Below are 20,411 nucleotides of genomic sequence, written 5' to 3'. Positions count from 1 at the left end.
CCAAAATGCAATTTATCTCAGAAAGTGACTATCGATGAGTGTCAATTGCCAACAAAATATATGTAGAACTTTGGGAGTATGCAACTCCATTAAATCCTCTTATTTAAGGATCCTAATCCAACTCCTAAGATTTCAATCTATATAATACTAATATTATTCAATCAAATCCAATCTCCAACCTAATCCCCTAATCATCATCAACACATACTGATCTTACATGCTCCACACTAAATGTTGGACCCTTATTTAAGGGGAAACAAGTGTCATATTTCCATTTTTTAAAAGTGAAATTATTTTTACTTAAAGATAAATGCTTTTCCTAGTACTTTTCTTTTAGATTGTAGGAATCGAGTATAGCACCCTCTATAAACTACAATCTACCGAGTAATTTTTTTAACGTGATCAGTGATGCTAGCGCGACACGTCCCACGGTACCACATGGGCTCGGGGGAGACTAGACCTCGTGACCTTTTCCCAATTTTCCTAGTATCATCTCTTATTGAAAGTCACAAAGAGCTAGGTTTGTGGGTTTATGACCACAAACAACATTGAAAGAAGCATAGAAATAGGACAAGACAAATGAATTCGATAGCGACTTAGTTATCTATTGTCATAGATTAATCTAAGATAGTTCTAATTGTTCTAGGGTTGATATTTTCTACCAATATTATTTCCTACCTTTTAAATGATTTCAAGTTAGATTCAAAATTCCTAGCCTACTTATATTCCCAATATCTTTAGCTTTCTCTAATATGATTATCGTGTCACATGAAAAGCATACCATTTTCTACAACTATATAAGAAAATATATACTCCATATCCTTCATTATAATTATCATTTCTTCATATAATGCACTACATGTGACTAGAAAAGATTTGAAGTTTACAAATTCATCTAAGATCATTGGATGAAATAGAATTCTTTTCATAAAATTTATTACTAGATAAATCTAGCACTCACAAATTGTTGATGTCTATGATTCATAAAGGAAGCCTACCCACAATTTCATTAGAGAAAGACAAAAAACTCTCATGTCTTATAATATGTTGGGAGGTGTGAAGAAAACTCATCTATCAAATTAATATTTTCTAAAATGAAAATATTAAGATTTGTATAATTGACCATGGAAGGAAACGAAGATAATAAATTGACCTATTATTTTAGGGCATTCAACAGAATTAATTATCTAAATCTTCATTCCAAAGTAATTGAAATAAATATATGTCATTTTATTAAATAATTTTTGTTCAATTATAGATAACAAAATAATTTAAGCTAAACTGAAAATGTAAAAATAAAATAAAATCTAGATTATTATACAAAGTAATATTATTATTCCACCAGATAGAATTGCATTTTAATATCTATTGTACTAAATCCTTCTTTACGCTTTCACGTACAACCAACCATCCAGACCTCCGAACTATAACTAACCCACCAAATTCATTAACTAACTACCTATCCACCGAACACATTCAACATATTACAGTAATATTAAATACTTACCCACCCAACACATTCAGCATATTACAATAATATTAACTAACTAAATTTTGAAGCGACGTACTCGTTGTGCTCTAAGGACGACAAATTGACCTCAATAAAAAGCCTTATATAAACTTTAAACAGACCGTCTGTGCTGAATAGATGAAAACAAAAACAATTTTAAGACGAACAACTGAACGCAGATCTAACCAGCCGCTGCAGGAGTGATTTGCTGAAACTAAAACTGATATATGTAATTCAAACACCACAAAGTCCTCTTCATTTCAGTGTCCTAATCCAATTACCAAGGCTGGTTCCCCACACAATCACTGATATTGTTCCCGCAAACCCAATTCCTAATCCCAGGCCAACAGCAATCAATGACAGGTGCTCATCTAGCCTGCTCCACAGTGACTTATCCTTCTTTTCTGAAGGTGACACTAATGTCACATTTTTGATGCACTTCTTGAAAGTAGATCTATTTGTATTGTCACATAAACATGGAGGGTTTCCCTGGTATGATCTCTCATCAAAAGTCACAAACTGCGGTCCTCCGGGTATGTGCCCACAGAGACCATTGAAAGAAACATTGAAATAGGCCAAGAGGAACAAGTTAGAGAGCTCTTCTGGTATCTGCCCACTCAAACTATTCTGAGACAAGTCCAACTGTTCCAGAGTTGATATTTGTCCCAGAGATGCAGGTATGTGACCTACCAGTTGATTTCCTGACAGATTTAACAGCCTCATGCTAAACAGATTACCTATGCTTTCTGGTATTTGCCCAACAAGATTATTGTATGACAGGTCCAGTATAGTGTTTGCTGTCAGCACATAAGTAATTGTATACTCGATTCCTTTTATTACTATGGGCATGTCTTCATAGAGCGTATTACCTGTCAATTGAGAAGATTCTAGAATTTGAAATCCCTTGAGGCCCTTCAAACTTGAGGGGATTCTTCCACTGAAATTATTATTGGAAAGATCCAGCACCTGCAAACTGGTAAGGTTTGTGATCCATAGAGGTATTTTACCCTCAAGGTCATTAGAGCCAAGACTTAAAACTCTCAATTCTTGACAATTTGCAAGAATGTCTGGAGGAAACTCACCTGTCAATCGATTCTTGCTCAGATCCAGAAGGTGAAGATGTGTACAATTGGCCAAGGAAGCAGGCAAAGGCCCAGAGAAATTATTAGAATGAGCTGAAATAACTTTGGTGGAAGAAGAGAAATTCAAATTTAGATCTCCGTGGAACGAGTTGCTGGATAATTTTAGCCTCTTTAATGCAGTGCTGTTAAACAGGGTCGCAGGAATTGTTCCGGTCAGAAAATTGTCGGCCAATACCAAATCCGTCAGAGACTTGCAGTTGCCTGAGGATTGCGGAATTTGTCCCGTCAACTGATTACCAGAAACATCCAACCTCTGAAGGGAAACCAAATTGCCAATGTTTTCAGGAATAGCCCCAGAAATTTTATTGTTGTAGATGGCTAGCTGAGTAAGATTTTTGAGTTCACCAATACTATATGGTATAGATCCGCTTAAATTGTTGGAAAACATATACAAATTTTTTAAGGATCGGAAGTTTCCCATGGCTTCAGGAAGTATACCTGTCAGATTGTTAGTGTCCAGGTAGAGATTCTCAAGCAGCGTCAAATTGGTTATTGCTGCTGGTATGCTCCCTGCTAACCTATTTGTACCTAAAATCAAAGAGGTTAACTCCGACAGGTTTCCAATGCTCTCTGGTATAGAACCTGTAAACCCATTTACACCTAAGTCCAAACTGACTAAATTTGTAAGCTTTCCAACTTCTGAGGAAATTGTTCCGCTCAATTTGTTTCCAGCTAAAGAGAGGGTGGAGATAGGAAGCATGAAAATACTCAAGGGCAATGATCCCTTAAAAAGGTTCCATCCAAGATCAAGCCACACAAGACTGCTACAGTTTCCTATTTCTGCAGGAAGGGAACCTGTCAGATTGCCTGGGCCATACAGTGACAATTGGGAAAGCTGTTTCAAATTTCCTAGTTCAGGTGGCATACTACCATTCAACGAGTTACCCCCCAGAAACAGTACCTCAAGTGAAGAACAATTACCCAGAGCTGCAGGGATTTGAGACCCCAACCTGTTGGAGTGCAGGCCAAGGCTTTGCAATTTCTCCAACCTCCCAAGTTCAGACGGGATCCCACCAGTCAAGGAATTGTGCGGAAGATCAATGATAGATAAATTAGAGCAATTACTGAGAGAAATGGGGATGCTACCTGTGAGATTGTTGTAGCCAAGGACCAAATCAAGGAGAGACCTGCACTTCCCCAGAGAATTTGGAATCCTTCCATCCAGACTATTGTGAGACAAGCGGAGATGCTGCAAGTTGCCCAAACCAGCAAATTCTTCTGGTATCCTCCCCGTCAAGTTGTTGATTGAAAGTATAATCCACTGAATATGTGAGCAATTAGCAAGTGATGTGGGTATGGAACCCATCAGCCAATTTGATTTGAGGTCAAGTAGCCTCAACGCTTTCAGTTGGCCAAGCTCAGGTGGAATCCTTCCCCTCAAAGAATTATCAGAGAGATTTAAAGTGTGCAGCAAGGAAAGGTTCCCTATGGAAGGAGAAATAGTACCTTCCAATCCCAATTGAGGGAGAATGATGGCCACCACTCTGTGGGTATTTTTTCTGCACGAAACCCCATTCCACGAGCACACGTTTGACGATGCATTTGCAGTCCAGGTGGACAGCGAGTGCAGGGGATCGAGAGTAACGGCGTTCTTAATGGACAGAAGGGCTTCCACATCCCTCTTCTCCCCATCTCCATGACCTGCCCATGTCAAATCTTCCTCCGCTAAAACTCTCTCTTCTATAACAGAAAAGGAACCAACTATATCAGCTGCTGGATTGGCAAAGGCAATTGCCAACGCCAGGTACACCATTTTAATCAAAACACCTAGCTCCATCTGCCTCTATTTTCCTTACTCTTCTGCTTCTTCAGCTAAGAATAGTCCAATACTAAATGTATATATAACGCATTTAAGCCTCTCACGTCATCATTTAGCAGCGGCTTACGTATCCACAATTAATTTGAAGAATAGCTAGTCCTATTTAATGGAGAAACCTATCCCATATGTATGTATATGCATTTCCATATTTCAATGTACATCGCTCAATGCACATGTCGATACTATTTGTCTTCCTAATGGTTAGCTCCGACAGAGATTGCCTCACATCACTAGATTACTCACTAGAGAGAATCTTATACTTCTCTAGAACTTTCAAAAGCTAATTTGTTAAAATATTCTAAATGTTTTCAATTTCGTTTACAAAGATAAGCTTCCTATAAAAATAAAACCGAACTATATATTTAATTTCATATTTTCATTACTTGATAGTCTATTCTAACATAAATTAATAATAAAATATAATTTAGGATTTACAATCTTTTAGTTAATTCATTTCATTTGGTTACATTAATTGTTAGAAAAAAAGGTTATTTAAGAATGATGAATTTTTTATATTTTATTGAAGTGAATTAAAAAAATTGTTGAAATATATAAATAAATTAAGATTGGAAATAATAATTTCAATTATAACAATTAAATGAATTAGATTTTAATAAATATAAGTGAGAAGGTGTGAGAAATTTATTTGTTTAGGTGTTTGAATTGTACTGTTCAATTTGATGACCATATTAGAATTAACAAATTTTGATAGTTTGGTTTAGATTTATTCTTATGAAAAACGAAACTAGTTTATGAACCTAAATTTATACCCATAAAAATCAACCAACATAAGGAGACCATTAGAACTTGCTCGCCTTCATCCTCTAATATTTCAACATTTGAAGGATTGATGTTGTCTATAAATATTTTTGAGAAGTTTGTTAAATTGAGAGGGTCATGCTTTGCTTAGTTAGATCCCTAACTAGACTTATCAAACAACTTTGAAAAATGTATAAACGATGATAACAAAGTATGTAATGGAGCTAGGATGACAAATGAGAACTACTCTACTACTTTGATGATAATGTTATGGTACTCTTATAAATGCTTTAAAAAATGTTCTTCAATAACTCTGAGGTCGTCTATGATGATTTCTTAATGACTTAATTGTATTTTTTATTACAACACTTCACACAAATCAACACAAATACTTGCTAGATTTGTTAATAGTCCCTAGTAAGAAGTTTGGCATGTTTAAAATTTGAATTTTAAGTTTTAAATATTCAAGGTTTGTATGCATGATATGGAAATGACAAAGTTGCATCTATATAGCTCATGAAGCTACCATAGAGCTATTTATGGGATATTTAGGGACCACAATAAAATATTTAATAATACGATAAATAGAAATAGGATATGAAAATGTCATGAGTTAAATTCATGCAATAAATTGCCACTTATAAATTAGTTATTGCATTTAATAAACTATAACCAAAATTATTATAAAATTTCCACCATTTGATTTTATCCCAAATTTAATTTCCTTGTGAAATTTAGAGAAAGAGAGATGGGATATAACTTCTGAAATATCGAGGGGATGAAATAATAAGAAGAGCGAGAAAAAAAGATAGAAAAAAGAAGATGATTAGAGAGGGAGAGATAGAGGGATAGAATGAGAGATAGAGAAAATGATATATAGAAAATGGTAGAGAGGGATATATAGATAAAAGGTCGGGGAGATGAAGGGAGAGGAGTGTACTACACGCAAATATTAGTAGGTATGCTCGTATAAATAGATGTAGACTCGTAACAAAGTTTGGTAAAGCATCCGTTAGGTAATACTGGAGGAACATGAATTCAATCTGGAAGTCGATTCATGTTGACTAAAGTCGTGCAAAATTAAAATGATGTGTGTGGAAGCCAATTCATGTTGACTAAAGTTGGGAATAACGCATTCCAGATATTTGCTCCACTGAACACGACAGGATGACAGTGAACGCTTACCACAAGATTTTTTTATTTTTTTATTTGGTGCAAATTCGTTCCAGTGAATAACTTGTTCTCAACGTAATTGTAGTAATTAATATTTAAAATTATCAAGTAATGTAAGGTCAAATGAATTGGGGAAAGGGTCGGTCACTTTAATTTGCACATCTATATCAATTTCAACAACATTTTTCCTCCTCCTATTTATAATATTTTAGATTTGTCAAATTATTTTAATATTATAAATAGGACAATAGATAAATTTTAATTTTATTAAAAAGGTCAGATTTACAGTTAATATATAATTTTTTTGTCATATTTTTATAATATTTATTAAATATATATAACATTAATGTTTTGATGGATTGTGAAAACATTAAAGTTTAATTTTCTTTTCAATAGATTGATCAAGAAATAATGTGTTCATGACTTTCTCACTAAAGAATCTTATAAAAATATTTATCAATAATGCTATCATACACAAATAGAAACGAGAAGAGAAGGAATCAATACATTGAATAATCATCCTAATATTCAATCTCTTATGTTACACTATAGTCTACACTAATTCTTTTATTATTATTAAGAACATGTTTAGAATTTTAAAACAAATAGAAGCAATAACCGTAAATAAAATGTTGGAATTTTTATCAAATTCATTGTTTATAACTGGGTTTCAAGTAGAAAAAACTATTCCAATTAGCTAGCACAATTTAATTTAAACACAACACACAAAACACTAAAAAAGTATATCGGTATTGGGTTCTTAGTTTTATAAGTTATAATTTTCTTATGTATCAACTCTTTTTAACATGCATTGATTATGTCTATTTACCCACCTATCCCTATGCATTTTTTTCATCTAACTTGGCACAAGAATTTCCATGTCTTCAATCATTTTTATGGATGTAAGGCTGAAATTGTATTCATAGATTTAATTGTTAATTTTAGAAAAATTAAATTTAACATTTCTCTAAATGTTATCCTATTCATGGTTCAATAACTCAATGGATTATAACATATTTGCATGATGTTTTAGGTATTTTTATTTCATTTGAATACCTTTAATTACATTCATTTAGTCATCAAGGAACATTAAAAAAAACATCCTTTTTATTTTAGAATCATGATATATACAATGTTGGACATTATTTTTGCTAGGATATGTTGTTGTCATTGATGTCAACATATTCTTGTGTTTTGGTATTGTAGATAATTGTTTTGGTGGTTTGGTGATTGTAGTGAGTTGACCTTGATGGTTTATCTGCTTGGAATATTGGAATACTTCATTTATTATTGGTTTCAATGATCTGAAAGTTTACTTGATCATATCATTAGATCTGGTTTTAGGTTTGGTCATTCTACTCAGTGGTTGGCAGAGTCTGGTTTTTTATCTAGGGAGCTATGGTATGATCATATATTGTGTTGTGGATTTGGGAGAATGTTTTGGATGTTGGTGTGTATCTTCATTACAAGTGGTTCATGATTTGGTGCTCTGGAAGCTATCTCTCTTATCTGACTTGGTAATGTTAAGTGTTCTTGAATGTTAGCATGTTGATCGATGAAGATTTGAATAAGTGGTCTTGGTGCAGCTATTGCAGATGGTTCTAACGTGCTTGTTGGTGTTTCCTAATCATGTAATATTTGTCTTGGTGGTTTGCATAGATTATTGTGTGAGTTCTTGATGATCTTTGTGGTCCAGTGATAATCTTCGTGTTATGTGGTATTTTGGAGGTGTAACATGTTGTGATAGATCTTGCCAAGATTTTCGATGGTGGTGCATGTTTTAGGAGTTGATTTAGGTCCATATAGATTTTGTCTATGGAATTGTATTGGTCTGGTGGTTGATTTATGTATCGTGTGATGCAATTTTATAATTAGGTGCTATGGGTTTGACTGACCTTTTAGTCAAGGTTGATGATCTGTATAAATAGGTGAAATATTCATGTAATTTAGGGTAATAGGTGATGAGTCTGTATTATCAGAGAGTGGTGTATGTGTGAACAAGTGAATTGACCTTTCAATGTGGTGAGTTGAGAAGAGATTGGTGAAGGGAAGATATTTGAGTTTAATCAGAATTGTCATCACGAATTAGTAGATGAATTTTTTGCAGTTCATTCTTTTTGGATTATAGTCCAAATATTTTTGTAAGGTAGTGAATCTTCCCCAAGGGTTGGAGCCTTCCAAGTCATTGTAATTTGAGCAGTGTGCTCTATGCAGTGTACCTGAATGCATGTGCATTCCCCATTATAATATTTACACATACTACTACAAAGTATCATCTTATTGTGGGTAGTTTCCCACCATGGTTTTTTCTTTAACCAAGTTTTCCACTTCAAAAATATTGGTGTTATGTATGTTGTTGTTACCTTTCTTTTTGCTGCAGTTGATCAGATATGAGATTGTGCTTAATTGATCTAATCTAGTGAAAACTGATTCACCCCCCCTCTCAGTTTTCTTTCTTGTTGTATCCAACAAATGGTATTAGAGCTAGATCCTCCAAAAGATGCTTAAATGCTTAAGGAGATCCGGGATGGCAACTTGTGTGTTTAAGAAGGAGAGTCTTAGATTTGATGGAAATAATTATACTGTCTAGAAGGACCAGATAGAAGTTCATTTGAAGTGTCTTGGTGAAGATTATTGGAAGATTACAAAGAATGTTTACAATGTTCCTCTGAATGGATTGGTTATTACTGATGAGATCAAGGAAGATGAACATAACATAAGGGATAAGGAAGTGTTGCTGAGTGATTTGACCAGTTCAGAGATGACTAATGTGATGGGACTTCAGACTACACATGAGATATGGAAAAAGCTAGAGGTCTTGTATGAAGGAGATGCACAAGTTAAAGTTGCTAAATTACAGAGTTTGAAGGGAAGATATGAATCATTAAAGATGGGAGAAGATGAGAACATAACTTCCTTTATGGATAAAATGAATGAGCTTGTTATGAACATCAGATGTGCTAGTGGAACTCTTGAGGAAGATGAGATTGTTGCTAAGGTATTGAGATCCTTGCCTTATACTTATAAAGCTAAAGTTGTTTCTATTGATGAGATCTGGAGTGTGACTACTGTGGCAAGAGATATGTTGGTTGGTAAGATGGTTGCATTTGACTTGATCTAATTTGGAGAATCACATGGCAAATCTAAGACTGCATTTAAAGCCTCTATATTCATTAAGCAACTATATGATCCAGGAGAGAGTTCATCTAGGGTTTCAAGAGATGAAAGAGAGATGGAAGAATAGGAGAAAGAGTTGGATAAGATTGAAGCACCTATTGCTCGGAGATTGCCTAAGGGAGCTAGTAAGTATGATGGAAATTTACCTTTGAAATATTTTTCTTGTAATAAGATAGGACATTTTTCTTCTAGGTGTCCTAAAAGAATGTCTAGGTATGATAAGCATGAAATACATGATAGATTTGATAAGTGGTGTTGGTGCAGCTATTGCAGATGGTTCTAATGTGCTTGTTGGTGTTTCCTAATCATGTAATTTGTCTTGGTGGTTTGCATAGATTATTGTGTGAGTTCTTGATGATCTTTGTGGTCCAGTGATAATCTTCATGTTATGGGGTATTTTGGAGGTGTAACGTGTTGCAATTGATCTTGGCAATATTTTCGGTGGTGGTGCATGTTTTAGGAGTTGATTTAGGTCCATACAGATGTTGTCCATGGAATTGTATTGGTTTGGTGGTTGATTTATGTATCATGTGATGCAATTTTATAATTAGGTGCTATGGGTTTGACCGACCTTTTAGTCAAGGTTGATGATCTGTATAAATAGGTGAAATATTCATGTAATTTAGGGTAATAGGTGATGAGTCTATATTATCAGAGAGTGGTGTATGTGTGAAGAAGTGAATTAGACTTTCAATGTGGTGAGTTGAGAAGAAATTGGTGAAGGGAAGATATTTGAGTTTAATTGGAATTGTCATCACGAATTAGCAGATGAATTTTTTGCAGTTCATTCTTTTTGGATTATAGTCCAAATATTTTTGTAAGGTAGTGAATCTTCCCTAAGGGTTGGACCCTTTTAGGTCATTGTAATTTGAGCAGTGAGCTCTATGTAGTGTACCTGAATGCATGTGCATTCCCCATTATAATATTTACACATACTACCGTAGAGTATCATCTTATTGTGGGTAGTTTCCCACCATGGTTTTTGATAACTCAATGATGAACCACTAGTACCAAACCAGTACTGAGAGGGGGGGGTGAATCAGTACAAACACAAATGCTGTCCAAAACTGGTTTGACAGTAAATACTCCAAACAACTGACAACCGTGAATGCTTAATCAACACAGACTACAACCGGTAAAGCCAAGAGTGTCTAAAACAAGTATTGACTGGTTGAACACTTAGCTTTTCATTTAACTCAAAACAACACTACCAGTTCACCCTTATGCATGAACAGGTAATCTATCCTCTGATTGTCACAACAGTTAGTTCCGTATGCTTTATAGACAAGCATAAAACATAGAACCATCATATGCTCATCAGGTAGTAACAAAGCATCACAAGATAAAAGCATCACACATAACACACATATTTTTCACGTGGAAACCCAACTGGGAAAAACCACGATGGGGATGAATACCCACAAGTTGCTTTTGAACTCTTTTGAAGTCCGCTCTGTTAGGAGCCTTGTCCAGTTAAAGACATTACAATAGGTTATGCTAGGAACCGATCCTGTTAGGGATCGCCCGGTTAAGGGATAGCAATAATACCCGATAGGGTCACCTTGTTAGAGGATTTCAAGAACTCAATAGCTAAAGGATCTCCAGAGCTCTATAGCTTCTAAGAAATCATTAACCTCAAGTTAGCCGGTTAAGGGATTTGAATCAAGCCTGTTAGGACCACCCTATTAGGGGATTTTGCAACAAGCCAGTTAAGGCTACCCTGTTGGGGGATTTTAGAACTGTTGAAGTGGTTAGAGATCAATAGGAATTACAATGATCTATTAACAGCACTCAATGCTAATGCAGATCCGTTTAGGCTCCTCTTCTCCTTCTACACATTCACTTTGCAGGTATCTCTTCTCTCCTTTGGTCTGGCAAGAATCACGTATCACTTCCCTTGGATAAACATTCACAATTTTTGCCAACAACCCTAGAAAGAAACACAACATCGACCTTATAGGCAACAGATAGGTCGGTAGCAAAAACCCTAAACCCTAAACCTGTTAGGTTAAGTAATTGAAGCAGTTCAATCCTAATTGTTGAATCATACTGCATTAAATGCAACAGTATTGAATTGATCTCAAGACATTCTCCATCATCCATTTTCCACCAATTTCATGGTGGCTGATAACCCTTCACGCGTTATCACCGTTTGACAGACTTCGCACATTCTCGAGGTAGATAGGAATAGTCTTCTTCATGCTAGATCCTTCACGTGCACAGAGCTTACGTGGCAACACGATTTGTTTTCCATTATACTACTAACTCATCACACGAAGATCACCGATTGAGTCACACAGACTTGAGGTACTCCAATCGGAAATCCTAAAGTGGAAGCTACCTACCAATCGGTAGTCATACAATGCTTCCATGTGCCGGTTGCCATAACTACATGTCGGTTCACCTTGACACGCCGGTTCATCTTGAACAAATATACTGCTTCACTTTGGCATATAAATCAGTCCATACATATGCCAGTTCCCTCTTCTCACATATCACATATGTCGGTTCACTTCATAACACATATTGACATCAATGACAACATACAATGTCATTATGTCTTCATGCTAGTTCACATAATGCCAACAATCTCCCCCTTTGGCATTGATGGTAATATACAAAGATATCTTCTCTACTTCACATCTTCTCCCCATTTGCTACAGATATATTTTCACTTCACTTCTTCTCCCCCTTTGACAACACTACCAAAGTGGAGGTACAAGCATCTCTGTTTCATCATGCGGCTCCCCTTGAGGAGTAGCATCCTTCAACACATCAATCAACCAAAAATTGTCTTTCCAATACCTGACTGATGTGGAACAATTGCTTTTAGTTCACCCCCTAAAGGGGCAGTACCCCCAATTCACCTCTTAAATGCACAAATGTAGTCTTTGGTTCAGGCTTGGTGAATATGTCTGCTAACTACTCCTTACTAGACACGTGCTCCAGTGCAATCTCTTTATTCTGAACCTTTTCCCTCAAGAAATGGTACTTAAGCTCAAAATGCTTGGTTCTAGAATGTAAAACCGGATTCTTTGATATATTGATAGTACTTGTGTTATCGCAGAATATACTTACCAATTCAGATATAGGGATCTTGAAGCCTTCCAGTACATGCTTCATCCAGATTGTCTAAGTGCAGTTCATGAAAGCTGCAACATACTCTGCTTCCACTGTAGACTGAGAGATACAACTCTGCTTTTTACTCATCCATGAGACCAATCTACCACTGAGAAAGAATGCACCATCGGTTGTGCTTTTTCGGTCATCCACATTACCCATCCAATCAGCATCTATGAAAACTTTCAGATTGAAATCATTGTTGTATGGGTACCACAATCCATAGTCAACTATTCCCTTCAGATACCTAAGAATCCGCTTGACTGCAATCAAGTGGGATTCTCTTGGACTCTTCTGGAACCTTGCAGTAATGCCAACTACATGTGCAATATCCGGTCTGCTATGCACTACATAATGCAACTTACCAATCATTGATCGGTATTCCTTCTCATTGACATATTTGGACTGAGTGATAAAGATTCCATCTTTCATCTGCTGGATTTGCAGTCCAATAAAGAACTTAATCTCCCCTATGAGTGGCATCTCAAACTCTTTCTTCATCTCATTAGCAAACTCATGACTCATCTTGTCATCTCCTCCAAAGATAATGTCATCAACAAAAACCTCACAGATCAGGATCTGATCTCCTTCAGACTTCAAGTAGATATTACTATCTTTACTTGTTCTCTCAAATCCAATCTTCATAAGATGGGAATGTAGGTGCTCATACCATGCCCTAGGTGCTTGTTTTAGACCATATAATGCTTTATGTAGCCTGCACACCATATCACTGTCTTCAGATAGGGAAAACCCATTTGGTTGCTCTATATATACCTCCTCTTCATGTACACCATTTAGGAATACAGATTTTACATCCATTTGATATACTTTGAACCTCTTAAAAGATGCATATGCAAGAAGCATACAAACTCCTTCCAATTTGGCTGTAGGAGCAAAGGTTTCTCCATAGTCTTCTCCTTCTTCTTGAGCATATCCTTTGCATACCAATCTGGCTTTATTCCTAATCACTATGCCATCCTCATTCAACTTATTTCTGAGCACCCATTTGGTGCCAATGACATTTTTATGCTCAGGTCTGGGTACCAAGGACTATGTACCATTTTTCTCTATCTGATCAAGTTCCTCTTCCATTGCCTTGATCCAGTCTTCATCTTTATGAGCCTCTTTGAATGATTTAGGTTCAAATTCAGAGATCATACATGAGTTTTCTCTGATCTTTCTTCTTGTAAGGATTCCTACATCCTTATCACCTATGATCTGCTTAGGATCATGATTCAACTTGACATACCGAGGAATGGTCTTAACTGGTTCTTCTTGCTTTTCTTTTTCATCCTCATCTTCATCAGTATCAGCATTCACTAGTTCAGGGACACTATTATTGGTACTTGGTTGGCTAACAACCGGTTCCCCTCACTGTCGATTTCCTCAGTTTTCTCAAAGGATTCATCAACTCTTACATTGATATTTTCCATAATTCTCTGAGTCCTATTGTTGTATCACTTGGAAGCTTTACTCTTGGTGGAATATCCTAAAAATATTCCCTCATCACATTTAGCTTCAAATTTGCCCTGATGTTCACTCCTCTTGATGTAACATTTGCTACCAAATACCTTAAAGTAGCTAACCATAGGTGTCTTACTGGTCCAATATTCATAAGGAGTTTTGTCCTTACCCTTTTTGATGAGTACCTGGTTCATAGTGTAGACTGCAGTGCTCACCGCTTCTCTCCAAAAGGTGTGAGCTACCTTTCCTTGAATCAACATGGTTCTAGCTGCTTCAACCATAGTTCGGTTATTCCTCTCTGCTAGGCCATTCTGTTGTGGAGTCTGGGGGGCAGATAGCTGTCTCTTGATGCCAAATTGTTCACAATACTTGTTGAATTCACTGGAAGTGAATTCCCCTCCTTGATCAGTTCTGAGACACTTGATCCTTTTACTGCTTTCCTTCTCCACTAATGCTCTGAAAGCTTTGAACTTCCCAAAGGCTTCAAACTTGTCTTTCAAGAATGTGACCCACATCATTCTTGAGCAGTCATCAGTGAGGATCATGAAGTACCTATCACCCTGCACACTTCTAGTTTTCATAGGACCACACAAATCAGTATGTACAAGATCAAGCAAGTTGTCAACAATGAAAGATTTACCTTTAAAAGTTGAGGAAGACATTTTCCCCAATTGACATTCTCTACACAAGGTATTATCTGGTTTGTTTAGCACCGGCAACCCTCTAACTCCCTTGATCTTACTAGCCTTTACAATGTTATCAAAATTTATATGACAGAGTCTCCTATGCCATATCCAACTATCATCAATCTTAGCCATAAGACAAGTACTTACATTTGCATTCAACTGAAATAAGTTACCTTTGGTTTGCATGCCACTGGCCACCAATTTACCATCTTTTCCTTTGATTCTGCAAACTCCATTCTTGAATTGCAGAGTGAGGCCACTGTCATTTAGCTAGGCAACACTTAGAAGGTTGTGTCTGAGACCATCAACCCAGTACACATTGTTAGCACTACTCTTTCCATTCAAAGAGATGGACCCTCTGCCCTTGACCATGCATGGTGCATCATTGTCAAAGCGAACCACACCACCATCATACTCCTCTAAGGATAGAAACTTGCTCTGGTCACCAGTCATATGGTGAGAACAACCACTGTCAATGATCCACTCATTTGAATTATCAAACCGGGAGACAAGAGCCTTCTTGTCTGCCACATCTTCCTTTACAACAACAAACACAATGTCTTCATTCTCTTCATCTTCTGATTTTTCATCTGTAACACCTTCATCAACTACCACAAAACAGTTTCTTCGGTTTCCTCCTTTGAATTTCTTGAACCTTTCTGGTTTATCCTTGTTGTCACTATTAGGATAGTTCATAGCAATATGTCCTATCTGGTTAAAGGAAAAACATTTCAAAGGTAGCTTACCTTTGTATTTACCAGTTCCTTTTGAAAATTTGCTGGAAAGAAGAGCTCCAAATTCCATCAGAAACTCTTCATCATTCATTTCTCTGCTCTGACTAGGTTCCCCACTAGTCCTAGCCTCTTTTCCTTTTCTGGATGGTATAGCAGAGGCTTTAAAAGCCGATTCTGTCTTTTGAGCACTGCCATCAAAACTATTCAGCTCATAGGCTGTCAACTTGGCTATGATGGAGTCCAAGGACACCTTAGACTTGTCTATTGATCTCAACTCCTGAATAGTAGCAACCCTTATTGCATAGACTGACAAAAGGGATCTCAGGACTTTAATTACCATAGTGGAATCTTCTATTTTACCACCTACACTCTTGATTTCTCCAACAACCATTTTGATTCTTATTCCATACTGCTGAATGGTCTCTCCTTCAACCATCCGCATGTCTTCAAATTTTCCTCTCAGGCTTTCTTCCTTAGCCTGTTTTATATGCCCATCACCACCATAGATATTTTCAAGAGCATCCCATACCTCTTTGGGATTTGCCTTATCTTGAACATCAATAAATTTAATGTCAGATAAACTACTGATGAGGGCTTCCATGACTTGCCCATTTTCTTGTATCTCTCTCTTTTGGTCATTCGTGAGAGTACTGGTAGGAACAATATATACATTTTCAACAAAACTCCAATGTTGAACACCCATGCTTTTGATGAATATCTTCATCCTGTCTTTCCATATACCAAAGTTTTCCCTGTTAAACTTTGGACCTTCCCTCTTCATCATTCGACTAGGATCTTTTCCTCAAGCAGTTAAGCTTGCAACACAGAGGACCTGGAGGTGCTCTGATACCAATTGATAACTCAATGATGAGCCACTAGCACCAAACCAGTACTGAGAGGGGGGGGGGGTGAATCAATACAAACACAAATATAGTCCAAAACTAGTTTGATAGCGAATACTCGAAATGACCGACAAACACGAATGCTTAATCAACACAGACTACAACCGGTAAAGCCAAGAGTGTCTAAAACAAGCATTGACCAGTTGAACACTTAGCTTTTCATTTAACTCAAAACAACACTACCATTTCACCCTCATGCATGAACAGGTAAACTATCCTTTGATCGTCACAATAGTTAGTTCAGTATGCTTTATAGACATGCATAAAACACAGAACCATCATATGCACAACAGGTAGTAACAAAGCATCACAAGATAAAAGCATCACACATAACACACATATTTTTCACGTGGAAACCCAACTGGGAAAAACCATGGTGGGGATGAATACCCACAAGTTGCTTTTGAACTCTTTTGAAGTCCACTCTGTTAGGAGCATTGTCCGGTTAAAGACATTACAATAGGTTCTGCTAGGAACCAATCCTATTAGGGATCACCAGGTTAAGGGATAGCAATAATACCCAGTTAAGGGTTAAACCCGGTAGGGTGACCTTGTTAGAGGATTTCAAGATCTCAATAGCTAAAGGATCTCCAGAGCTCTATAGCTTCTAAGAACTCATTAACCTCGAGTTAACCGGTTAAGGGATTTGAATCAAGCCTGTTAGGACCACCCTATTAGGGGATTTTGCAACAAGCTAGTTAAGGCTACCCTTTTAGGGGATTTTACAACTATTGAATTGGTTAGAGATCAACAGGAAATACAATGATCTGTTAATAGCACTCAATCCTAATGCAGATCCATTTAGGGTCATCTTCTCCTTCTGCACATTCACTTTGCAGGTATCTCTTCTCTCCTTTGGTCTCGCAAGAATCACGTATCACTTCCCTTAGATACACATTCACAATTTTTGCCAACAACCCTAGAAAGAAACACAACATCGACCTTATAGGAAACAGATAGGTCAGTAGCAAAAACCCTAAACCCTAAACCTGTTAGGTTAAGAAATTCAAGCGGTTCAATCCTGACTGTTGAATCATACTGCATTAAATGCAACAGTCTTGAATCGATCTCAAGAAATTCTCCACCATCCACTTTCCACTGATTTCATGGCAGTTGATAACCCATCATGCGTTATCACCGTTTGACAGACTTCACACATTCCTGAGGTAGATAAGAATAGTCTTCTTCATGCTAGATCCTTCATGCACATAGAGCTTACGTGGCAACACGATCTGTTTTCCATTATACTGCTAACTCATCACATGAAGATCACTGATTGAGTCACATAGACTTGAGATACTCCAACTGGAAATCCTGAAGTGGAAGCTACCTACCAACCGGTAGTCATACAATGCTTCCATGTGCCGGTTCCCATAATTACATGCCGGTTCACCTTGACATGCTGGTTCATCTTGAACAAATATACTGCTTCACTTTGGCATATAAACCGGTCCATACATATGCCAGTTCCCTCTTCTCACATATTACATATGCCGGTTCACTTCATAACACATATTGACATCAATGACAACATACAATGTCATTATGTCTTCATGCCGGTTCACATAATGCCAACAATTTTTCCTTTAACCAAGTTTTCCACTTCAAAAATATTGGTGTTATGTATGTTGTTGTTATCTTTCTTTTTCCTATAGTTGATCAGATATGAGATTGTTCTTAATTGATCTAATCTAGTGAAAACTGATTCACCCCCACCTCTCAGTTTTCTTTCTTGTTGTATCCAACAAGTGGTATCAGAGCTAGATCCTCCAAAAGAAGCTTAAATTCTTAAGGAGATCTGGGATGGCAACTTGTGTGTTTAAGAAGGAGAGTCCTAGATTTGATGGAAATAATTATACTATCTAGAAGGACCAGATAGAAGTTAATTTGAAGTGTCTTGGTGAAGATTATTGGAAGATTATAAAGAATGTTTACAATGTTCCTTTGAATGGATTGGTTATTATTGATGAGATCAAGGAAGATGAACATAACATAAGGGATAAGGAAGTGTTGCTGAGTGATTTGACCAGTTCATAGATGACTAATGTGATGGGATTTTAGACTGCACATGAGATATGGAAAAAGCTAGAATCTTGTATGAAGGAGATGCACAAGTTAAAGTTGCTAAATTGTAGAGTTTGAAGGGAAGATATGAATCATTAAAGATGGGAGAAGATGAGAACATTACTTCCTTTATGGATAAATTGAATGAGCTTGTTATGAACATCAAATGTGCTGGTGGAACTCTTGAGGAAGATGAGATTGTTGCTAAGGTATTGAGATCCTTGCCTTATACTTATAAAGCTAAAGTTGTTTCTATTGATGAGATCTAGAGTGTGACTACTATGGCAAGAGATATATTGGTTGGTAAGATGGTTGCATTTGACTTGATCTAATTTGGAGAATCACATGGTAAATCTAAGACTGCATTTAAAGCCTCTATATTCATTAAGCAAATGTATGATCTAGGAGAGAGTTCATCTAGGGTTTCAAGATATGAAAGAGAGATGGAAGAACAAGAGAAAGAGTTGGATGAGATTAAAGCACCTATTTCTTAGAGATTGCCTAAGGGAGCTAGTAAGTATGATGGAAATTTACCTTTGAAATATTTTTCTTGTAATAAGATAGGACATTTTTCTTCTAGGTGTCCTAAAAGAATGTCTAGGTATGTTAAGCATGAAAGACATGATAGATTTGATAAGTATGATAGATATGAGAAGCATGATAAGAATGATCAGCCCTACAAGCTCTATTAGAAGTAAAAAAATTAGAAGTACAAAAACCAAAAGAGATGCTATTATGGTGTTGATGAAAGTGTGACAGATGAAGAATCAGACAATGGGAATTCAGGAGATGAGTTTCTATTTATTTCTATCAAAGAAGATGATCTAGTACATGTGAATCCTACAAGCTACATTGTTGAGGAGAAATATTTGGCTCCTAAGATTGTACATAAAGATGAATGGGAAATTGATAGTGGTTGTTCACATCATATAATAGGTGATAAAAGTAAATTTGTGAATATAGAAAAGTATGATGGTGGTAGAGTAAGATTTGAAGATGATAAAGATTGTGTGATTCATGGTAGAGGTTCTATATCTTTTAATGGTAAGAATAACACTGATGATGTCTTATATGTTGAAGGATTAAATCATAATCTTCTGAGTATTGGATAGATGGTTGACAAGGGATACTAGTACATTTGGAGTAGTTTTTCGATGACTGTTTGTCGGAACTCAGACAAGCAAACATCAAAATTATGACCTATTTTTTCATCGCTATTTTTTCAACAGTGATTCCGACGACGGGATTCACATTGAAATTCAGACGACACCACGTCGGAACTTTCTATGCACTAGCGACATGTTTTTTTGATGAGGAGACATCAAAATTTTGACCTCCTTGCATCCTTTATCATCGTAACCTTTTGTTGATGACCCTTTATTTATCATCGTAACATTTACCGATGCATTTTACTTTAGCAGTGTCCATCGGGATAAGTCTAACCAAAAGTCTCATCAGATATCGACAAGACATGATTTCTCCATTGCTGCTAGTGTGTGTTCTGCCGATGGACCATCTTCAAGGAAATGCCATAATTTTGATGATTACAATTACAAACGAGGCTGCATCCTGTGATATTTTTGTCATTGCAGGCATGGCAACATCATCGGTTGTCTTTTGGTGTTCATCGGAATTCCGACCTTCCCCAACATTTAAAACAAAAAAATCCTGACTGCTTTTTTCTACACCGATGACCCTTTATCGTCATAACCTTTTCTGATCCATTTTACTTTTTGCCAGTGTCCATCGGGATAAGTCTTACCGATAGTCTCATCGGCTATTGACAAGACAAGGTTTCTCCATTGCCACTAGTGTGTGTTCTGTTGATGGACTTAAACAGTGTATGTTATACCAATCACAT

General features: G+C 36.5%; 1 protein-coding gene across 1 annotated transcript; it reads right to left on the bottom strand.

The window, feature by feature from the left end:
- Positions 1-1,765: 1,765 nt before the first annotated feature.
- On the bottom strand, positions 1,766-4,405 carry LOC131043813 (LRR receptor-like serine/threonine-protein kinase GSO1). The gene has a single exon (XM_057977046.2). The coding sequence runs from the start codon at positions 4,403-4,405 to the stop codon at positions 1,766-1,768; it is 2,640 nt and encodes an 879-aa protein (XP_057833029.2).
- Between the last annotated feature and the right edge of the window lie 16,006 nt (positions 4,406-20,411).

Source organism: Cryptomeria japonica, chromosome 8 (assembly GCF_030272615.1).
Source record: "Cryptomeria japonica chromosome 8, Sugi_1.0, whole genome shotgun sequence".
NCBI classification, from domain to species: Eukaryota; Viridiplantae; Streptophyta; class Pinopsida; order Cupressales; family Cupressaceae; genus Cryptomeria; species Cryptomeria japonica.
The sequence above is the reverse complement of the archived record's forward strand: the minus strand, read 5'-3'. Positions and strand labels throughout refer to the sequence as shown.

What these genes read in the sequence shown, in the direction of transcription:
- LOC131043813 (XM_057977046.2), bottom strand. Translation starts at nt 4,405, where the DNA reads ATGGTGTACCTGGCGTTGGCAATTGCCTTTGCCAATCCAGCAGCTGAT.